The following is a 21,705-nucleotide window of genomic DNA, read 5'->3' on the forward strand; positions in this document are numbered from 1 at the left end:
ATGTTAAGAAAGAGGCAGTGCCACACTGCACACTTTCTTCTGCACAAGTGGGCTGTTTTTCAGCTCAATCACACGCAATAGATTTTATTAAACTATTTAGTTATGATTTGGGGACTTAATCACCAAATAATCACCAAGGCTGCACATTTACCTATTTGTCCCCTTAAGCTCATAAACAGAACAAACACAAAATTCACACAGAACCCCCCCCCCCCCCACATAAATGTAAAGCCTTCTCTGCGGGTCACATTGTGAATGTGAAGGTGCAGTCCTTGTGTTAACCGATACAATGTTATGCACCAGACTGTGAAGTTTTTAGGCAGGGACTAAAACTGGTTTGGCAAAACTACGCATGCCTCAGTGCCATGTTTAGCATTGCTCATTTGCTTAGTAGAAATTGAGCTGCACCTTCTTTGTGTACCTGAGGAGCCAGTTTGTTGTCGTTTTAAGTAATTGGGAGTCAAATGCTCTTATTGTTTATTGGTGATAATGATTTATTTTCAAATAATGGAAGAAAAAGCAGTTTTACCAGCTTTGTCTCACCTTTCCAACCATTTCCTGGAGTGTTTTATAATGAGTAAATCTAACTTTACTCACAAGCTAAAGGTGAAGCTTTACAGGTATGCTTTACAATAAAGATATTACTCTTTTATGTATCATAACTGTGGGAAAGACATTAGCTATAAGAGTGTGGTTATGATTGTTTTGTCTGCTTGCAGGATGCAGATACAGTTTCACATGTCTTTTCTGCTTAGCATTGGAGGAACTACAAGTGTGGAGAGTGTAGTGCACATAAGGACACAAACACACACAGACTGCGAAACAAAAATTTCCAACCAGACTGGTCAGTACACACCTGGCAAACCTGATGCCACACCACTGATACTAAAACAATTCAAAGAGCCAAAAAAACAAAGAAATAGTTTGAATACTACAACGCAAATGAAGCGTGTTTAATGAATGGATGCCGTTTTCATTTGGTCATCGGTCACATCAATAATTAGACATGAAGATTTTAACACAATTATGAAAACACCAAATACATCCAGTGGTTCAAAATTTGTAAAATGACCACATATTTATGACAGCTGAGAATGTGAAAAATCACCTAACCCTAAATGTAACTTTTGATCTCTGATGCTCGGTTTGAATTGCAAAAGTTTAACTTTGAACATTTTTCAATAAAAAAAACCCCCAACTTATTTTCCTGGAGTTCGATGCCAGCGTTGCCACACAGGTATGAAAATGTATGTACAATTTAAAAATAATTCCAGAAATCTGCAAGTGTACTTCTTTAAAAAGTAAAAAACTGTTTGGTTTAGCTGTTCTGTACCTTTAAGCAGCCCCTGCACCGTCATCTGTAAATTAGTAATGCACACATATTGTTAAAATTGCACTCTCTCTTCAGAAATGCAAGAAAATGATTTGAAATCAACATATTAAAAAATAACAACGATGTGCTTTACTACTTTTTTTTCCAGCTTTTAATTTGTTTTCAGCAAATTCGGGTATAATTTCAATTATGTTTTCAGAACCTACCTGTACTTCTTTATACTTCAAAAACAGGAAGTATTTGGAGGGGATAATATAAACAATCTGCTCATTTGAAATGCAGAAGCACCGATATTAATGACGAACTAAAATCCAAGTTACTTTTTTTTCTTTGTTGGCAGCTTTATCTGCACTTTGATCACAGTAACCTGATGCCATAAAGAGTTTAAACACAACAAAAAAACAAAACAAATTGCTGACCTCCTCTTAACACAAACATTACCACACCAGCTCAGGCACTGTGGAATATTCTTATATTCCTTTTCATCTACTGAGGGGATTGACATAATGTACACAAAAGCACCTGAAGCAAATGACTCACTCTAAGCAAATACAAGCTTAATGATGCTGTAGGAAAAAAATGGATCCTACAAACGGTATTGTCAGTACAGGCAAAGAGTTTTCTGCTGCATATTTTTCCTTTTTGCCACTGAGCTTCATTCATTGCACCAAAACTGATAAAAAACCCATTCAAACGCCAAAAATTGACATCTTGCATGGCCGGGCCTTTACTACCATTAACAGTTTTACTACCGTTCGTCTAACCTGCAGCTGGCAAACAGCCCACGACAAATGTGCTGGTAGTTAAAACTACAGTGCTCAAAGTGATATTGCTTTCCTTCAAAACAAACAAAGAAACACACATTTGTAAATCATTGTAAACCCTGACAGCCTCATAAAGATCATTCCATAATGAGTGCATTCATATTCAAAACGGGCACAGGTGCTTATTTGGATGATGACTTTATTTGTTTTATGAAATGGGAAGTAATTTCAGTTTCTACAGACTCTTATTATGTATTCATTTCATTTACTCTCAGTAGTTCTTCAGGAAATACTGCTCTGGCACGGCAGCATCTGATCAATGCATGAAATCTATCACTGAAAACAAAGAATGATAAGATTTCTCTGACTGTCAAACAGAAATGCTGCGATTCTGATATGTACGAGCTCTTGTGCTCTTCGTGTGCCTCGTATTCGGTGCCCGTCTGCCGTCATGTGATCAGCCACGGTGTTCTGCTCCTGTATGGATGCCATCTGATGTGGTCAGATTGTGCTTTGCTCCTCTGTTACCCTGTTGGAGCAGTAATCCTGGATGGCTTTGGGGGGAAAGAGAAAGAGGAGAGAAGAGAATGATGATGATAAAGGAGATTTGATGAAGCTGATAAATAAATGTGCGTCAACTGATGGTTTCAGTTAGCAGTGAATCAGCTGCTACGCAAACCACATTAGACTCCACAAACTTGATCTCATGCTTTAAGCATAATTGAATTTCGATACAACTCCTACTGTTCCTCTTTTGATTGGCTGCTTCCCATTTATACAGCGACCGCTTCCTCTTTCATTGTTTAATCAGGAATTGAGCCGTCAGCTAAATGATCCAGTCATCAAAACCGGCGGGGGTCTTCACTGGAAGGAGGAATATGCCTGACAGCGCATCTAACTTCCTTCTTAAGAAAAATGAAAAACTATGACGTATGAGGTGCCAAAGGGTTTGTTTATGATGTGCAAATAAAGGGGTGGGAGTCATAAAATGCACTTCTCAAAACCTCTATTCTATTTGCAGGATTGCCAGCTGATGGTCAGAAGGGGATTTCCAGGCAAGTCCAGCTGACCTTGACGGCTACACTTAAGTCACACAAGATTTGTTTTGGCCTTTTATGGTTACTGATTGTACGATGCTCATTTGTGTGGGTGTCTTTCTAAAAACAAACTCACTTTTCACAATTTTCTGGTAGGCTTCCGCAGCGGGGGAGTCGGGCACCTCGCTCAGGAAAGACCTGCCCTCGTCACAGCTCCGTGCTATCCTGGGATCTAGAGGCACCTTTCCTAAGAGGGGTAGTTTGAGGTCTGCACACATTTTCTCAGCTCCCCCGGTTGAGGGAGGGAAGATCTGTGACGTATTCTACAAGGAAGAGTTTAAAGAAAAAAATATGCCTATATCAGCTAGGTACTTTCTTAATCTACACACGAGGAATTTGGGATTGATTAACTGTGTAAACACGACATTTTTCCACTGGGAATTCTAGCTCGAAGCTCAGGCCGTAACCCGGAAAACTAAAACACGCTGCACAGAGAGAGATCAGATTTAAAAGGGTTGCTTAAATGGCATCTCCCACTCACCCACATTTTCTTGAAAGTGTGGTGATTTCACTGTTTAGTGATAGGACAGGACATTGTGGTCCTGTTATATCATCTCCCCTCCCAAAAATAAAATGTCAGATGTTGAATAGAAAGGAAACGGCATAAGGCCCTCCCTTAAAGGGATGTAAGAGCCTCAGGAAATTACATCTAAAAGGAAAAAAACACAAGACATAAAAATGTAGAGAAACAGAACTTTGTTGATTTGATTTTGTGCAAGGTGAGCTTGCTTGTGGTTGTGAAAATGAGTGCACTGTATCCTGTTCAGTGTATCTGCAGTATATCTGCACAGGATAGCAGACGAAGCCTCCTCACAACCTGGTTTTTTTTGTAATGAGCTAAAATAGCACAGATGCGAGCACATATTTCAGACCTCTTTGCTTCGTTCCTCTTTTCTGTGTGCTCCACTTCTTTACTTACCAGAACTAATCAAGCGTATGCTCGCGGTGCTTGTATACATTTCTCACCAGATTAGATTTGTAAATTTTTGTCTTGTTTTTGCTCAATTATCTTATCCAAAAAAACAAAACAAAAGACAAAAAAGATGTAAAATGAACAGAGACATGGATCTGGTGCATTTTTAGCTTATCTGTGTTTTGCACAGGTGTGTGTGTGTGAGAGTGACCTTGCATTTAGGGCAGACAAAGCCGCTCATGTTCTCCACCACCCCGATGATCGGCATCTTAACCTTCTGACAGAATCGGATCTCCTTTCGCACGTCCTGCAACGCTACCTCCTAGACAGACGTGGAAACAGGAACCACAGAAAGAGAAAGGCAAAAGCGAGGGCTGAAGTTTGTGTGTATGTGTGGGTGGAGATGGGGAGCATACGGTGGACAGGGAGGGGCACACACACACACACACACACACACACACACACACACACACACACACACACACACTAGTCTGGCTTGTTTGTTTGGTAATTCCCACCGGGTGTGTGTGGTCGGTCGTGGGTTAGTGAGATCAGGCGGAATAAGGAAGTGTGTCTGTTGCTTTCTGACTTCACCGCACTGAGCTTAATCTAAGAAGCAGGAAATTGGTGCTTCACTTCACCAAGTACAATAAGAACTTTGACACAGCTTATAGTGAGGTCTTCTTAACTGAGCACATGTAGAGTAAGCCACATTTATTGACATGGCGCTAAATGTTCGCCACACTAAGAATCATCAGCAGGAAACATGACTGACAGAACTAGTACGGCTGCTGGATCACAGTCGTTTTACTGTCTGCATGCAGGACAACATTGGGTTAACCTCCAAGTATTTGTGTGTAAATATCATGATGCCCTGCTGGCAGACATGTTGCTGTCCGTTCAGCAAAAACACCGCCCTGTGCCTATCCTGTCTGTGGCTTTATCACACCAAAATCACCTTTACAAACCAGGTAACAAAAGCATGTGATGTCAGCAGGTGAAGCAAAACGCTTTTGTGCCGAGTTGACTTCCTATTAAATACGAAAAATTTATAGGAAGCACGCCGTGGAAGACAACAATAGAACACTCTGAATTTATTTTTGTTCTGCACAGCTCTGTAGCATGCCATTTCTTTAACAGTTTGTTGTCTACAAACATGCCTGTAAAAAACCTGTATAACATTTTACTGTGTGATGGGCTCTCGCTTTTCTTTTTACGATGGTTTCATGATGGAACAGCATCCTCTGTTGGTTGTGGTATGCTAAAAGCATCTCAAAAGCAATTCATCTTCATTGACACTCGGCCATAGCGCCATGATTATGACCATGTGGAATTGCTTTATTGCCAACAGTAACAGCACCTGCACAGCAAATGTATTTGTCCCATATAATCCAACCTATTAAAACCTGTCATATCATATTTTTAAAACACTATTTTTGTGCATTAACGTGTGCATTCTAAGACAACCATTAGTGCGAGTGGATTCGCTGTAAAGCCCTTACTCTGGATGATCCACGGACTTGTGCATTTGCTGGTGCAAAATTCAAATTTCATCTGTGTTTACGTTTCATAGTGGGCTGAAAAAGCAGGGGTCTCAAGGACATCCTAAACATGTCAGTATACTGTAAAGCCATAAAGGGGGAGCACCACCAATTCCACAAACCAGCAGCAGCATTAGTCATAACAGAAGGCAGCTGCATACAGCAAGATGCAACGAGCTGAGTTTTTTTTTGTGGTAAGCCAGTTGCCTACCTGTGGTTTTCAGAGTCAATACTACATGACTGAAATGACTCAACTTGTATACAGAAGTTCAGGTTGTTAAAATCATTTGGGGGGAATTTAGGGAATCACCAAGTGAAGTCCGTTGGACTGAAAGCAGACATATCTGCAGGTCAAATTTCAATTTAAGGCTGATAGCAGGTAGTTTTCATAAGTATTTGAATACATGTTTATAGATTATTCTTTTTAAAGCTGCAATTGTTAATGTAAAATAGCTGAGCTAAAACTGAGTAAGTTTTTAATAACACTGAAACCTCTGAGTGAGAGTTAGAGAGCTTTTAGGACACACAGCTTGAGCTATGCAGCTAAACGTCGGGCTGCTAAAGTTTCAGTTTCAAATGAGCTCACAGACGGTTCAGAGTTAACTGAAAGATGCTGAAGTTTAGCTGCAGGTGTGTGTGCGAGCATTAAGGGGGTATCTTGAAATATAATGACTGGAATTTCCTTGTCTGGTTGTCTTTCTAAGAACTATAACTGACAGCATATTCAAACAAAAATTAGCTTTTCATAAAGTCGGAGGTTTCTTCCTGTGAAAAAGGAGCTTATCATTCCCGTTGTCGCCAAGTGCTCACTCACATGGGGTCGTTTGATTATTGGGGTTTCTTTCAATAACATCGTTGAGATTTATAGAAATAAAACTGAACTGAATTTCCCCCAAACTGCAAATATAACGGTGTACAGAAAGAGTTGAACGCGCACGGGCAGAAATGTTGAGAGCGCAAGCAACACATTGCGAGCAAGCGCAAATGCAAAAAACTGAGCGAGAGGGGCTGTTATTGTGTGTGTGTGTGGATAATAGCAAACACTGAAATACATTTTCGCACGCAGCTATGAATTTTGCTGAAATTCAATGAATTACTCCTCAAAATGCAATGCAACACTTGCGCTCAATTTTTTTTTTACGTGCGCTCAGAATAGTGGCACAAAAGTAACGCCATACTCTAAGCCCTGGATAGCTGAAGTTTTAGCCACGTCGCCTTTGTTATTTCCATGTTCAGCTGGGTGAAGGGGCTTTAAGCATCTGATTAGCATTAGGTTACAAATGTTTTCATGGTGGTCATCCTGGAGTTTGTGTGTCTTCATTGAGCATGACTGCCTATGTGTGAAAACAGACATGAACATGAAACCCAGCGGCTCATAACTGGACATGTATGAGGATGATTGGCTGCTCATCAGTCAAACAACATCTGAGAATGTTTTATAAAAGCAGGTGTGTACAAAGAGGGAAAACCCTAGATTGCACCACAGCAGCGTTTTCAAAGGTTATTGACTTTAAAAAGCTCCCATAGAGCACTTCATATACTAACGTAAACCTGCTCACACTAAAGCCGAGACTTGTACCTGTGGTGTGGTGATGATGATGGCTCCATCAACATGGGTGGCGCTTAGGTACTGGACGATGGACAGGTGTTCGTCAGAGGTGCCGGGTGGAGTGTCTACGATGAGGTAATCCAGTTCCCCCCAGTCCACATCCCTTAAAAACTGCTTAATGATCCCTGATTGGACACAAGCACCACACAGGTTGTTGCTATGTGAGATCTGGAAACATGAGCATCTCACATACACACATCACATTACCGCACCATTTTTCTTGGGTCCTCTCCAGATCACAGCATCATCCGGACTACTTAGCAGGAAGCCAATAGACATGACTGCCAGGTTGTCCTCCACATACTGCAACACAACGCAGAGGCCCCTGTTTTATTATGCTTAAATAAGGAAAATAATTACAAATAAATAAATAAATAAATAAATCAGCTCACCACAGGGGACCATCCAGAGCCACTCTGGTGAACCTACACAGGAGACGACAGAAAGACAGCTCAATCTTTGTGTCCATGTGAGATTATGATTAAAATGTTGCACCAATAGATATAACAGCCGTTTCTGACAGCTGCCTACTGACTTACTTGCTCTCCCTCTAAACCCACGATCCTTGGAATGGATGGACCACAGATGTCTACATCAAGCAGGGCAATCTAAAAAAAGGAAAAAGAAAGTGGAAGCATGAAAAGTCGGCAGTCCAGTATAATGAAGGCAACTGTCTCCCGAAAGGCTACACAAGGCATTTCCTGTCTGCTTGACTGGGCAGCACATCAAAACAATGGGGCTGTATCCCAGCACTAGGAGCCATCCTAAAGCATTGCTTTATCAGCATTTTCTCTGAGGAACTGCTAAAACTTTGGGAAGTGGAATGTTTTGCGTGGGAGTGTCCAGTTGATCCCCTTACTATGGATGACATCATTGTGAATGAACCTTTGTACTCCAGTGGTTTATGGGTAACAGTCAAAGATAAAAACTCCTGCTAAGTCTAACATGAGATTTTCTTTCAACTAAGAAATAATGATTTACACAAACTACACTAAGTTTTCATATGTCAAATTCACCTATATTCAGCCTAAGAAACAACTTTATGTAATACAGTGGTCCCTCGCTATAACACGATCCCTTTACCTTTCGCAGCCTCGCTGTTTCGCAGATTTGCTTTGTGCAATTTTGCATGCTTCTCCCCCCAGCGAATTATGTTCTGTGTCCTGATTGGCTGTAGCCATTGTCACTCAATCTCATGCCGTGTCTCCTCTACAGTACAGAATGCGTTCAGCTTGTCAAATTTACATAAATCTTTGATCGCTAGCAGTGTGACTCTGAAGTGCTGCACTGTATGTAAGTTTTCTCCCCAACAAACACAACAGTGTCGACGAAACGTTTTGCACCGTCAAAGGCAACCGCGGGTGCCTTTGGTTTCATTCTATAATACTGAAGTTAGCTCTCTACCGAGGTTTCAAAGTGTTTAAACAAGAGAGAAAAGTATGAAAATCATGCCATCAAGTACATTCAGGTCTGACGAGCAGGTTTTTGGTTTGATCATTAATTCTGGCGAACTGCACAGATATTGCAAATTCATCAAAGTATTTTAAGCCGTTGCATAACGTTGCCGTTGCATAATCACAACCTGTTAACAACAGGTTGTGATTATGTGATTAACATTGTATAATACTATCGGAAAAAAGTGAAATGAAAAACAGCAGCTGAGCAAAATTTTGACACAAGTTCTTTTATCAGCCTGGGACTGAGAGCTGTCCTGCTCATGTCAACAATCGAGTGTCAAGTTCGCTGCTTACAGTAAACATACATGTAGCACTCACTCTGCAACTGATGCAAGACAAATAAAAACATTAATTTGATTAACATTAATTAAACACTGTTGCCCTGTTCAACTTGAAGCTGTGAAAGCTACACAAGAAACTGGCGTATAAAGAGAGATATCTCACAGAAAAACTGCAGGAGACATAGACTAATAACCTGAGGCATCTAACTCCATCCTACTGGTTAATATAATCTATCATTGTTTTGAATGGAACTAATAAATTTCTTCCTTGATTAAGCTGTGGCTTCTTTTAGAGTGATAGCACTGTGTTCCTTGTTATCGCTGGGTTTCAATGATCGATTTTCCAATTCAAATCAATTTTAGCTTGAATAAAGCGATATTGATTTAAACCCTGAATTGATTTTTAAATATAAATGTATTTTGCCAGAAATGCCAGAATCTCAGGTTAAAGCTAAAACAGCAAATACGAGCAGGTAAACAGATTCCACACAAAGCTCCACACAGTGAGTTGTCGGCTTTCTCACCCGACAGCACGGACACGCCGTCGGTGCTGATAGCTCACAGCTCACTGATTTGCAGGTTTTGTCTCTCTCAGACCAAAATTCACTGAAGCAGCAACAAAAGAAGATCCTTCTTACTATTGCTGTTTTTCTTCCACCACGATAAAAATCACACTTCCCGCACAGCTCTTTCTCTCTCTCAGTGTACTTCAAGAACAGTTTCCCATCTCAAATATCCGTTTTCTGCATTATTTGCTTGCTTATTACGCAAAAAGTGTACCGTTGTGTACAGCGTGTCAGCGACAAGAAAGCCTAATTTCTTCTGTTCAATACCGAAGAAATTTAAACTTTTTAAAATTATACCAAATTGCAAAATGTTTAGCTGTGTCTCTAATAAAACCTCTGTAACTTTGCTCTGCTTCACTTCAGCAGCATCAGGTAATATTCATATGTTGATTCATGTTTTTTTCAGCTTATTATCTATTACAGAATATTTTAAATGTTTTTAAATTAATTTAATCATCTGCTATAAAAATCCAGGCCAGGAACACCTTCATGTTTTTCTGTGCTTTATCCCCAGTTACTTTGACACAAAGGAATCTGCTGTGATGCTCACACCTCTGATGAAGTCTCACAAAAGTCAATACTGATAAATGATCAGAATTAAAATATTTCTGACTGTCTGAGGCAAAATTTCCCAGATTCAAATCGAATCGGGACCCTGTGAATCCGAATCAAACCTATTATAGAAATCAGTGACGACCCACAGCCATGTTCCTTGTGTAACACAATTTACTTTCAGAATTCAAATATATTGTTACTCTATGTCTGCAGTGACCTCTAGTAGTCAGTGTATTTTAATGTTTTACAGTTTTTTGCAGTCGCTAACAAGCGTTTGTCCAAACAGTTGTCACATTTGCAAAACTCTAAACACAATTAGCACAGCATCGGTCTGTTGTGGCCATACCATTCACACATTTCATGTCGTGTTCACCCAATATGCAGTCAGTGAACACATTTCCACGATGCTTACATTTTCTTAACAGTCAAGCTATACCTCCCAACAAAATTATGGACTGTTTTTGTAGTATCTACGAATGTTAACAAACAACATCCCACAATAGCAAAAACAATATTCCAAACCTTAGATACAGTATAAAAACCTCTGCTTCTGCAATGATATCAGTACAAAAACAATATCAATATCAAAAATATATCTCAGCTGATAATAAACAAACAATTGAATAATTGACACACAGCTGATTTATGTTGGGTAAATTGGGCCAACCACAGCTTCTTCCATTCTGGCTTAGACTCAGTGGGGTTTATAAGGCAAGACCTTGAGGAGTGATGTTTTTGGAAACAAAAAAAAGACAAACACTGTAATGTCTGGTCGAGGAAGAGTAAGAGCAAGGGGCCCAGGGAGAAGAGCAGGCCCAAGGAGAGGGCAAGGTAGAGGTGTAAGAATGCGTGGTGGTGGCATTCCAAGGGCTGCAAGAACAGTAGTCAGTGATGAAATTCATGCCACTATCATTGACCATGTAATCAACCATGGTCTTTCACTAAGAGAGGCTGGTGAAAGAGTGCAGCCCAATTTGAGGCGGTCAACAGTTGCCTCCATTATACGCATCTTTCAACAAACCAACAGGTAAGTATTGCATTTTACATGGATTGTTTCTATTCTCACTTGACATGTCAATATGGTCATACAGTAATGCATATGTTGAATTTTTTGTCTTTCTAAAGAATGCAACGTCTTCCACCCTCTGGGGGAAGAGGAAAGCTCCTCAGTAATGATCAGGAGCTTGCCATTGTAGAAATGGTTACTGCAAATAATGCAATAAAACTGCGTGAAATTCAAACTAGAATTGTGGCGGACCATGAGATATTTGACAATATCGATAGAATCAGCCTCACAACCATTACGCGGACATTGTCCAAACACAGAGTGCGGATGAAGCAGCTCTACACTGTTCCCTTTGAGAGGAACAGTGAGAGGGTCAAGGAGCTACGACGACAATATGTCCAGGTATAGTGTATATTCAATCCAATGTCCAGTTCTATAAGCTTTGCACTTTGCAAGTAGGTAACCTACACAATACTAGGTTACAGTACAGTATGGTATACAGTAATAACATGACTTACATAAACTTTGTTTCAGAGAGTTATGGAATTGGAGGCCAACCAGGCCCCTCATGAATTCATAGACATCGATGAGGCAGGATTCAATCTGGCCAAAAGGCGTCGACGTGGACGAAATGTAATTGGAAAAAGGGCCACAGTTGATGTGCCAGGACAGAGAGGGGCAAACATTACCATGTGTGCAGCAATTGCAAATGCAGGATTACTCCTTCACAGATGTCAGGTTGGACCCTATAATACAGAGCGCTTGCTTGCCTTTCTCAATGATCTCCACCAGCGCCTGGTTCCAGAGCAGGGTCAGGAGGGTGAAAACATGAGGACCTTTGTAATTACCTGGGACAATGTGGCTTTCCATCACTCGCAAGCAATAACAACATGGTTTGAAGTCCACCCAAGACTGGTAAGTCTCTTCCGTCCACCCTATTCACCTTTCCTCAACCCCATAGAGGAGTTTTTTTCTGCATGGAGGTGGAAGGTTTATGACCATCAGCCACATGACCAGATGTCCCTCCTTGAAGCCATGGATGCTGGCTCCAGGGACATCACAATTGACGATTGCCAAGGGTGGATCCGACATACCGGGCGGTTTTATCCCAGGTGCATCGACTTGGATAACATCAGATGTGATGTTGATGAAAACATGTGGCCTAACCCTGAAGATCGCAGAGATTAGATGCTAATTTTTTGCCTTTTTTTAGCCCCCCTCCCCCTCCCCCCTTTTTATCTTGGCTTTTTGCTGTTGTTTTTTTGTTCAGAATGCTCTTGTGTGTTTCATGGATATTTTGTTCACTGTAAGCAATACTGTAAAACTTTCTCTGTCCTATCATACCGTGTTTCTACTGTACCTCCTGTAGTAAACAGTAGAGAAACAAAAACTTGTTTGCTTTTTACTGGAATGCTTTTGAATGTGAACATTACTGTACATGTGGACATACAGTTACCAACCAAGACATTTCTGGTGTCAAAATGGTGGATTGCATGTTTCGCATGCAAATACCTGTAAAACTGAAACATAAAAGTTTATGCAGTTTTTGTAATGTCAATAATAGCCAGTATTTTGAAACCTGGTGTACTTTGATTGACTGCATGTACCTTGTGAGGTGAAAACAAGTGTTATTCTTTGACAGACTAATTTCATTTTGAGTCAGATTTATAGTGTTTTTGTACAGTTAGTGTGTGCAGAGAAAGATGTGTTCTATTTTGAAATGAAGAGTTAATATATATTTAACAAAATGTATTTTTGAGAAGAAAATTATCCATTTGGCCAATTGTGTTTTGTAGGTGTGAGTCTGTATTAAGAGTTTAGAAAAAGTATCTGAAGTATGGGTAGGCGCTTGTTAGCGATTGAAAAAAACTGTATATGAGAGCATCAGGATTTACACACACTAGCTACTTTGGACACCACTTGTTAATGCAAATGTGTAAATATAATAGCCAATCACACGGCAGCATTTAGTCAATGCAACCTGCTGAATTTCAAACAAGCGGCAGTTCTCTGAGTGAAAATGCTTGTTGAGGTCAGAGGTAGAAGGAGAACCGACCGACCAAGCTAACAGGAAGGGAACAGTAACAAAAATAACCACTCATTAACCACTCGTTGTGGGTGGCTGTAGCTCAGGTGGTAGAAATCATCTCAAACTCGATTCTTGAACATGACAATTACTGATATTCTGTATTACCTCCTTTGTGGTGTCACTTGCCAGAGCGTGAGCCAAGTGAGCGCTAAAGGTGCTCTTCCCCACACCTCCTTTTCCAGACAACACGAGGATCTTGTGTTTGACTGTTGACAGCTTCTCTCCTATCTCTGCTATAGCTGCAGACACACGGGAACGAGATGTTTTAAGCTCTTAACTAATCCCCTAATGTATCTGCTGAAGCCCAAATATGTATCAAAATATTAAAGTGATGAGATAATAGCACACGGTCTTACCAGGGTCAGGGGCTTTTGTGGCTCCAGAGGCACAGAGTTTCTGGTTGGGACAGCCCTGGCATGGTGCAGACTTGCCAGCTTGCTCACTTGTTGTACCCGGACAGTCTAACAAGGATAAAACAGAATCCAGTCATCAAGATCTGAGCACCTTAAAGAGACCTAAATATCCTAGATCTGCTTCGAGTGGTTGTCGTTAAAATAAAATGTGGTTGAACAAAATATCTAGAATCTCTGCAAAGTCTGATTGGCGCTTGACTGTCTTTAATATTCAGGTGAGAAATTGGTTCAGATGTTCAGGAACAATGCAGGAACCACTAAGGGTCAAGCCTGCCGTAAAGTGGAAACTGCTAAAACACCAGCATCACTACAGGGAGTGCAGAATTATTAGGCAAGTTGTATTTTTGAGGAATAATTCTATTATTGAACAACAACCATGTTCTCAATGAACCCAAAAAACTCATTAATATCAAAGCTGAATGTTTTTGGAAGGAGTTTTTAGTTTGTTTTTAGTTTTAGCTATTTTAGGGGGATATCTGTGTGTGCAGGTGACTATTACTGTGCATAATTATTAGGCAACTTAACAAAAAACAAATATATACCCATTTCAATTATTTATTTTTACCAGTAAAACCAGTATAACATCTCCACATTCACAAATATACATTTCTGACATTCAAAAACAAAACAAAAACAAATCAGCGACCAATATAGCCACCTGTCTTTGCAAGGACACTCAAAAGCCTGCCATCCATGGATTCTGTCAGTGTTTTGATCTGTTCACCATCAACATTGCGTGCAGCAGCAACCACAGCCTCCCAGACACTGTTCAGAGAGGTGTACTGTTGTCCCTCCTTGTAAATCTCACATTTGATGATGGACCACAGGTTCTCAATGGGGTTCAGATCAGGTGAACAAGGAGGCCATGTCATTAGTTTTTCTTCTTTTATACCCTTTCTTGCCAGCCACGCTGTGGAGTACTTGGACGCGTGTGATGGAGCATTGTCCTGCATGAAAATCATGTTTTTCTTGAAGGATGCAGACTTCTTCCTGTACCACTGCTTGAAGAAGGTGTCTTCCAGAAACTGGCAGTAGGACTGGGAGTTGAGCTTGACTCCATCCTCAACCCGAAAAGGCCCCACAAGCTCATCTTTGATGATACCAGCCCAAACCAGTACTCCACCTCCACCTTGCTGGCGTCTGAGTCGGACTGGAGCTCTCTGCCCTTTACCAATCCAGCCACGGGCCCATCCATCTGGCCCATCAAGACTCACTCTCATTTCATCAGTCCATAAAACCTTAGAAAAACCAGTCTTGAGATATTTCTTGGCCCAGTCTTGACGTTTCAGCTTGTGTGTCTTGTTCAGTGGTGGTCGTCTTTCAGCCTTTCTTACCTTGGCTATGTCTCTGAGTATTGCACACCTTGTGCTTTTGGGCACTCCAGTGATGTTGCAGCTCTGAAATATGGCCAAACTGGTGGCAAGTGGCATCTTGGCAGCTGCACGCTTGACTTTTCTCAGTTCATGGGCAGTTATTTTGCGCCTTGGTTTTTCCACACGCTTCTTGCGACCCTGTTGACTATTTTGAATGAAACGCTTGATTGTTCGATGATCACGCTTCAGAAGCTTTGCAATTTTGAGACTGCTGCATCCCTCTGCAAGATATCTCACTATTTTTGACTTTTCTGAGCCTGTCAAGTCCTTCTTTTGACCCATTTTGCCAAAGGAAAGGACGTTGCCTAATAATTATGCACACCTGATATAGGGTGTTGATGTCATTAGACCACACCCCTTCTCATTACAGAGATGCACATCACCTAATAATGCTTAATTGGTAGTAGGCTTTCGAGCCTATACAGCTTGGAGTAAGACAACATGCCTGAAGAGAATGATGTGGACAAAATACTCATTTGCCTAATAATTCTGCACTCCCTGTATTCACAGTAAAGCGAGTTTTAATGTGAGGATGCCAACTAAGAAAGAAGTCCCTGCTCCAAAATCCACACCTTCAAACTTGACTGAAATTTATGAAGCGGACAAAATTATGAAGGAGGAGGATTACCTCCCAAGTCTTCAACTTCACCTTACATCAGCAGCTAATCTGGTAGCAGTTGGATGTTCTAACAGGAAAATTAAGCCAAACACACAAACTGGTTTTGGAATGGATAAAGCAGACTAATATTAAGTCTTCCCGAAGCCCCAACCTCAACCCTACTGAAAATTACTACTTTACAGTTTTTCCTCAGTTGCTTTGGTGCATTTCTCACAACAGAATTAAACTTTGCACAATAGTTAGTTCAACCTTCACAACATGTAGTCGTTTTGGCACAACCTTGTGGCGGCTTCATGTTCATTGCCAAATGCCTTTGGACATGAAGCAGTTGAGTAAGTACAAATATCTAAAGAATGGTCACTTTTGACTTGCTATTCATCACTATCTCCCTGCTTTTATCATGAATGTCACAATTATTTATACTTGTACCGGTTGAATAGTCATTGTCCTTACAACTAATAGTCTTCATTTCATTGCTTGTGTCAGTGCACTCAAAATTGTTGAACATCTTGTCAAACAATTTGTACACCCATTTTGAAAACCCTATTTTTAAGGAGTTTCCATGAACATCTCCATAAATTACTTTTCTCAGGTGAACCTTATCTCACACTAATGAAAATTGGTGTGTGTTACTCTTACTTGCAACCAATGAAAAGCCTCTTCTACCCAGTCACAGGTGAATCGCGTTATAGTAACCCCTACTCTACAAGTGTGTGTGTGTGTGTGTCATATATATATATATATATATATATATATATATATATATATATATATATATATATATATATATATATATATATATATATATCTATCTATCTATCTATCTATCTATCTATATATATCTATCTATCTATCTATCTATCTATATATATATCTATCTATCTCTATCAATCACCAGGCAAGACCCCAGGTGCAGGCTGTGTAAAGATGCCCCAGAGACAATCCAGCACATAACAGCAGGGTGCAAGATGCTAGCAGGCAAGGCATACATGGAACGCCATAACCAAGTGGCCGGCATAGTGTACAGGAACATCTGTGCCGAGTATAACCGGGAAGTCCCGAGGTCAAAATGGGAGATGCCCCCAAGGGTGGTGGAGAATGACCGAGCTAAGATCCTGTGGGACTTCCAGATACAGACGGACAAAATGGTGGTGGCTAACCGACCGGACATAGTGGTGGTAGACAAACAGAAGAAGGCGGCCGTAGTGATCGATGTAGCGGTTCCGAATGACAGCAATATAAGGAAGAAGGAACACGAGAAGCTGGAGAAATACCAAGGGCTCAGAGAAGAGCTCGAGAGGATGTGGAGGGTGAAGGTAATGGTGGTCCCCGTGGTAATCGGAGCACTAGGTGCGGTGACTCCCAAGCTAGGCGAGTGGCTCCAGCAGATCCCGGGAATAACATCGGAGATCTCTGTCCAGAAGAGCGCAGTCCTGGGAACAGCTAAGATACTGCGCAGGACCCTCAAGCTCCCAGGCCTCTGGTAGAGGACCCGAGCTTGAAGGATAAACCGCCCGCAGGGGCGTGCTGGGTGTTTATTATATATATATATATATATATATATATATAATAAAAATAATGTAAACCAACAGACAGGATTGGCATGAGGTGCATACTGAATCTACAAAACTGCAGAACATGGAACGTCAGCCTTGTGGAAGAGGGGTGAGGATCGGTGGAGGACGAGGACAAAACCAGGTAAGAAGAGACCAACCACATAGACACGTTCCTGACTAAATCAGGGCAACACTTGTGGATCATGTGATAAACCATGGCCTCACAATGGCCGAGTCTGGTCGAAGGGTGCAGCCAAATGTTGGGAGAACTACTGTAAGTTCTATTATTCAGACATTTCGTCGGGAAAACAGGTGAGCATACTGTAATGTAGTTATTCAGCACAAACTAATTTGCTCTGCACTTTCATAGTCATACAGGAGACTTGCATTAGGACATGACCTCATAGATCTTTACATATAGACGTACTGTAACTGAAGTGCAGACTTGGCCCAGGTGTGGCATAGTGTGCTGTGGTACAATACAGTAATGCTGTAAAGAAAGGAGTTTTGAATGATAGTCCTGTAACAATTACTGTAAGCATGTTTGCGCTTATTTATGTTTTTGTTTTGTCATCTGCATCTCAAAAAGGACTGCCAGACAACCTAGAAGAGGCGGAAGAGGTCCACTTTTGACTCCGCAGCAAGAGGAAACAATTTGTGCAACGGTGGCTGCAAACAACGCTTTGAGACTGAGAGAAATACAAAGAACTGTCGTAGAAGATGACACCATCTTCGGAAATATTCAGTCAATATCAATTTCCACCATAGACAGAGTCCTCAGATGGAATGAAATGTCCATGAAGCGATTGTACAAAGTACCATTTGAACGGAACAGCGATCAAGTGAAGGAGCTCCGTCACCAGTATGTACAGGTAAAACATGTTTGCATATGTACCTCTGTTTACTGTAAAAGTTTAGGCCATGTACTGGACTTACATTTATGCATGTTACTGTAATCCTATTTACAATTCAAACTGTACAATCTGTTGTGCCAAATGCACCATTACAGACTTTTTTTATTCTCATCCTTTGTATAGCGTATCCTGGAATTGAAGCCAGGGAACACCTGCACACGTTTGTATATCTTGACGAAGCGGGATTCAATCTCGCAAAAGGCAGACGGCGTGGACGCAATCACATTGGAGAAAGAGCCACCATTGATGTCCCAGGCCAACGAGGAGGAAATATTACAATGTGTGCAGCAATCTCAGAAAATGGCATTCACACCCATATTCCTCATATTGGTGCATACAATACACAACACCTGTTGGCTTTTCTGGACGCTCTTTATAGGGACCTAATCCCACAAAATGAAAGGGATGATCCTGGTGACAATCGGACAATGTATGTAGTGGTTTGGGATAATGTTAGCTTCCATCACTCTGCTGTAGTGAGGCAGTGGTTTGCAGGATGGAGCACACGACAGGATGCTTATGGAGTTTCTTCCTCCTTACACTCCATTCCTAAATCCAATTGAGGAGTTTTTCTCTTCCTGGAGGTGGAAGGTATATGACAGGCATCCACATACCCAAATGACCCTGCTAGCAGCTATGGATGCAGCTTTAATAATGTTTAATGTTTTAATGTGTGTTAGTCCCCATAGGGAAATAGTTCCTCTGCATTTAACCCATTCACCCAGTGAAGCAGTGGGCAGCCACCAATGCAGCGCCCAGGGAGCAGTGTGTAGGGACGGTACCTTGCTCAGGGGTACCTCAGGGTAGCCGTTCAGTGGAGTTGAACCCCCGACCTTCCGATCATGGGGCCACCACTCTACCTACTGAGCTATCCCTGCCCCTTCCACAGAGCTATCCCTGTGATGACATCACAGCAGAGTCCTGCAGAGGGTGGATTTGACACTCCAGAAGATACTTTCCCCGATGCATCGATAGAACTGACATTCGCTGTGATGTTGATGCAAATATATGGGCAGACAGACGGGAGCGTCTAGAGAGCAATGATTGATATGCAGCAGTGTCTGTTTTTCAGTTTTCTTTTGTTTCATAACTACTGCAGTAAGGTTTACTGTCTAAGTGAGTTTGTGTTTGCTGTAAAATGTTTGATTTACTGTATTCCCCCAGTTGCACAATGCTGTGAACAGTTTCAATTAAATATTATCAAGAGTGCATATGAAGTGTCTTGATTTTCCTTTACAATTTATGGTTTTCAACATGCCATGCATGCTGTCCAGACTTGACATGTCATTGGGACGCACCTACAAAGAAATCCGTCACAATGAGAACATGTTCAAACTATTTGATTTTGTGACCAAAGGTGCTGGTGTAATGACTTGTAATTGTGACAGCCCTGACACTTTGATATAAGTACTTGCTTTTGATGAATATATTATCTGTTTTGATTAAGGGACTTGCTTTTGAAGCATTGACTACTTATTTTGAGCAACTGACTTTGCTTTTTGATGAAGTGACTCACTTTTGCAAGTTATCCACCATGTTTTGCAGTTTGCACTAATTGTTTTGAGAAGAGCCTTAGTAGTGTTGCAGAGATCAATTCTGTTGTGAGAAATGCACCAAAGCAACTGAGAAAAACTGTAAAAGCCAGGTCAAACAAATTTAAATGCTCTCTAGCAATCCTGCCCAGAAGAGTGGTCAAATATCCAGAAAGAACTGTTCTAGAAGATTCTTGATGGGTACCTTATTACATCTAGTTTTGCTAAGGGATCGTGTAATACAAAAAGAAAAGCTGCTCTCATGCGATGGTCCCTTAAAATCATTTATATACAGCTTAACATAACATTCAGCCAAGAGACTACTAAAATGACTTTATTAAAACTTATTCACATAATAAATTATACAACTGCGTAGAAGACTGTCATCATGACTCAGCAAAACTGGAAGACGTACTGCGATACCTATTCACATTCCCTTGTGTGGATATTATGCGCATTTTGCCCACAGCAATAAAAACAAACAAACACTTTAGTGATACATCAAACGATGTCTGATAAGCTATCTATCTAGCTAGCTATCTATCGATCTAAATAAGCATCACATTCAACTTTCCGAATATCCCGAATTCAACGTGTAATAAATTCATTAAATTAAATTACAACACCTTGAAAATTAATTTATCTAAAACATCCTTATTAATGTCCTTTCAAACACAGACTCAAAGCTATTAATGTTGATAATTCCAACAGAGAGGAACAACCGCCGTGTGTTTAACAATCACCGCGACCTTACAGTTAAAAGTAAATTCCCTACATCCACACACAACTTGAACAACATGACTGAGGTATTAAAACTGAAGAAAAGTAAGTTTAAAGGCTTACGCTCTGGAGCATTTTCTGGTACGTCTGCCATGTTTGCAAAGTGTCCTTCAATTAAAGTCTTCCCCTCCAAACGTTCCGGATACGCAACGTGAAACGTCGATTCTATTCTTTTTGTACAGTTTTAAACAGTTTTATCGAGGGACTGTGACAACAGCACTCAATGTACTCAATACAGTACTGAGCACAGCAATAAATATGGAAATAAATAAATAACTCCATACATACATACATACATAAACAATAGATATATCATTTGTACCGGTCTTGTGAATACAAACACTCAGGATCGGTTTGAGGAATTTTTCCTTACATACATCAGCTTGTGAGGCTTTATTTCGAGCATGTTACAATCGTAAAGCAGCTAGATTAAAAACTAAAACAAAACAAAAACATAAGAAAGGAAAAAAGGAAAAGGATAGGACATAAGGAAATTTTAACAAGAAAACATGATACATTAAAGAAGCAGGAAGAAGCATATTCTTATTTTATCCAGTATTCTCCACTATTTATTATTAATTATGATCACTGTTACTTCCTGTTTATATCCTGTCCAAATCCCGCGAAAAGCAACAACAAGACACTGGCCACTAGAGGTCACTGTAGACATAGTATAACAATTGCAAATTCTAAAACTACTTCTGTAACCGGTCACAAGATTTTCAAAAAACCTTGAGGTCAAGGTCACTGAGATTTGAACTCGTCTAAGATTTTTAGTGAAGGCACCTCTGATATCAATCTGAAAATCCTATGGTGTCCTGTCGAATTCAAAAGACTTTCAGAAAACCTGATCTCTGACTTTGACCTTGAGGTTGAGGTCACCAGGGTTAAAACTCATCCGCGATTTTTAGTAGATACACCTGTGATATCAGTCAACTTAGGTGTCCACGCTGCCAACAGGCAGATAACAATACTGATGAAGTAAAAAGTTTCACCGTTACACAATGAAGACAACCCTATCGCTCTTAAAGATGCCACAGCTGCATCAAGGAGGAAATTAATTTGTTAAATTTTATTCACAAAGATGTTAGATTACACTAATCAGTAATAGGATAGAGTTAGATAGCCTCAGATTATTAACCAATGTCGACTGCAATTTGTCTGTGAGATAAACTTTGAGGACAATTTGTGATTGTTTGAGTAATTCTTTGTTGTAACAAAGACATTTTAGCATTTTAACAATTTATTCATTAAGCGAACAGGGGTCTCGGTGAGACCCAGGGGAAAAAAAAGTATTTTGATTTTTC

The 21,705-nt window shown here is 40.5% G+C and overlaps 1 protein-coding gene across 1 annotated transcript; it reads right to left on the minus strand.

Moving 5' to 3' along the window:
- Nucleotides 1–938: 938 nt before the first annotated feature.
- Nucleotides 939–20,545, minus strand: nubp1 (nucleotide binding protein 1 (MinD homolog, E. coli)). The gene is made up of 10 exons (XM_085453767.1): nt 20,462–20,545; nt 13,568–13,672; nt 13,317–13,450; nt 7,797–7,865; nt 7,650–7,682; nt 7,470–7,560; nt 7,228–7,382; nt 4,319–4,429; nt 3,271–3,457; nt 939–2,651 (listed from the first exon to the last, which is right to left on the minus strand). Exons 1-10 carry the CDS (start codon nt 20,490–20,492, stop codon nt 2,599–2,601), a joined length of 969 nt encoding a protein of 322 aa, XP_085309893.1. The 5' UTR covers nt 20,493–20,545; the 3' UTR covers nt 939–2,598.
- Between the last annotated feature and the right edge of the window lie 1,160 nt (nt 20,546–21,705).

Source organism: Copadichromis virginalis, linkage group LG4, assembly GCF_057382275.1.
Source record: "Copadichromis virginalis isolate Kocher_CV1m ecotype Utaka linkage group LG4, C_Virginalis_male_GT1.1, whole genome shotgun sequence".
NCBI lineage: Eukaryota > Metazoa > Chordata > Actinopteri > Cichliformes > Cichlidae > Copadichromis > Copadichromis virginalis.

Bases quoted from the DNA above. Each gene is read 5' to 3' on its own strand.
- nubp1 (XM_085453767.1), bottom strand. From the start codon at position 20,492: ATGGCAGACGTACCAGAAAATGCTCCAGAGC. The intron at 13,451-13,567 runs GTAAGACCGTGT...GTGTGTCTGCAG, and splicing joins CACAAAAGCCCCTGACCCTG to CTATAGCAGAGATAGGAGAG. The intron at 3,458-4,318 runs GTCACTCTCACA...TCTTCCTTGTAG, and splicing joins TTGTCTGCCCTAAATGCAAG to AATACGTCACAGATCTTCCC.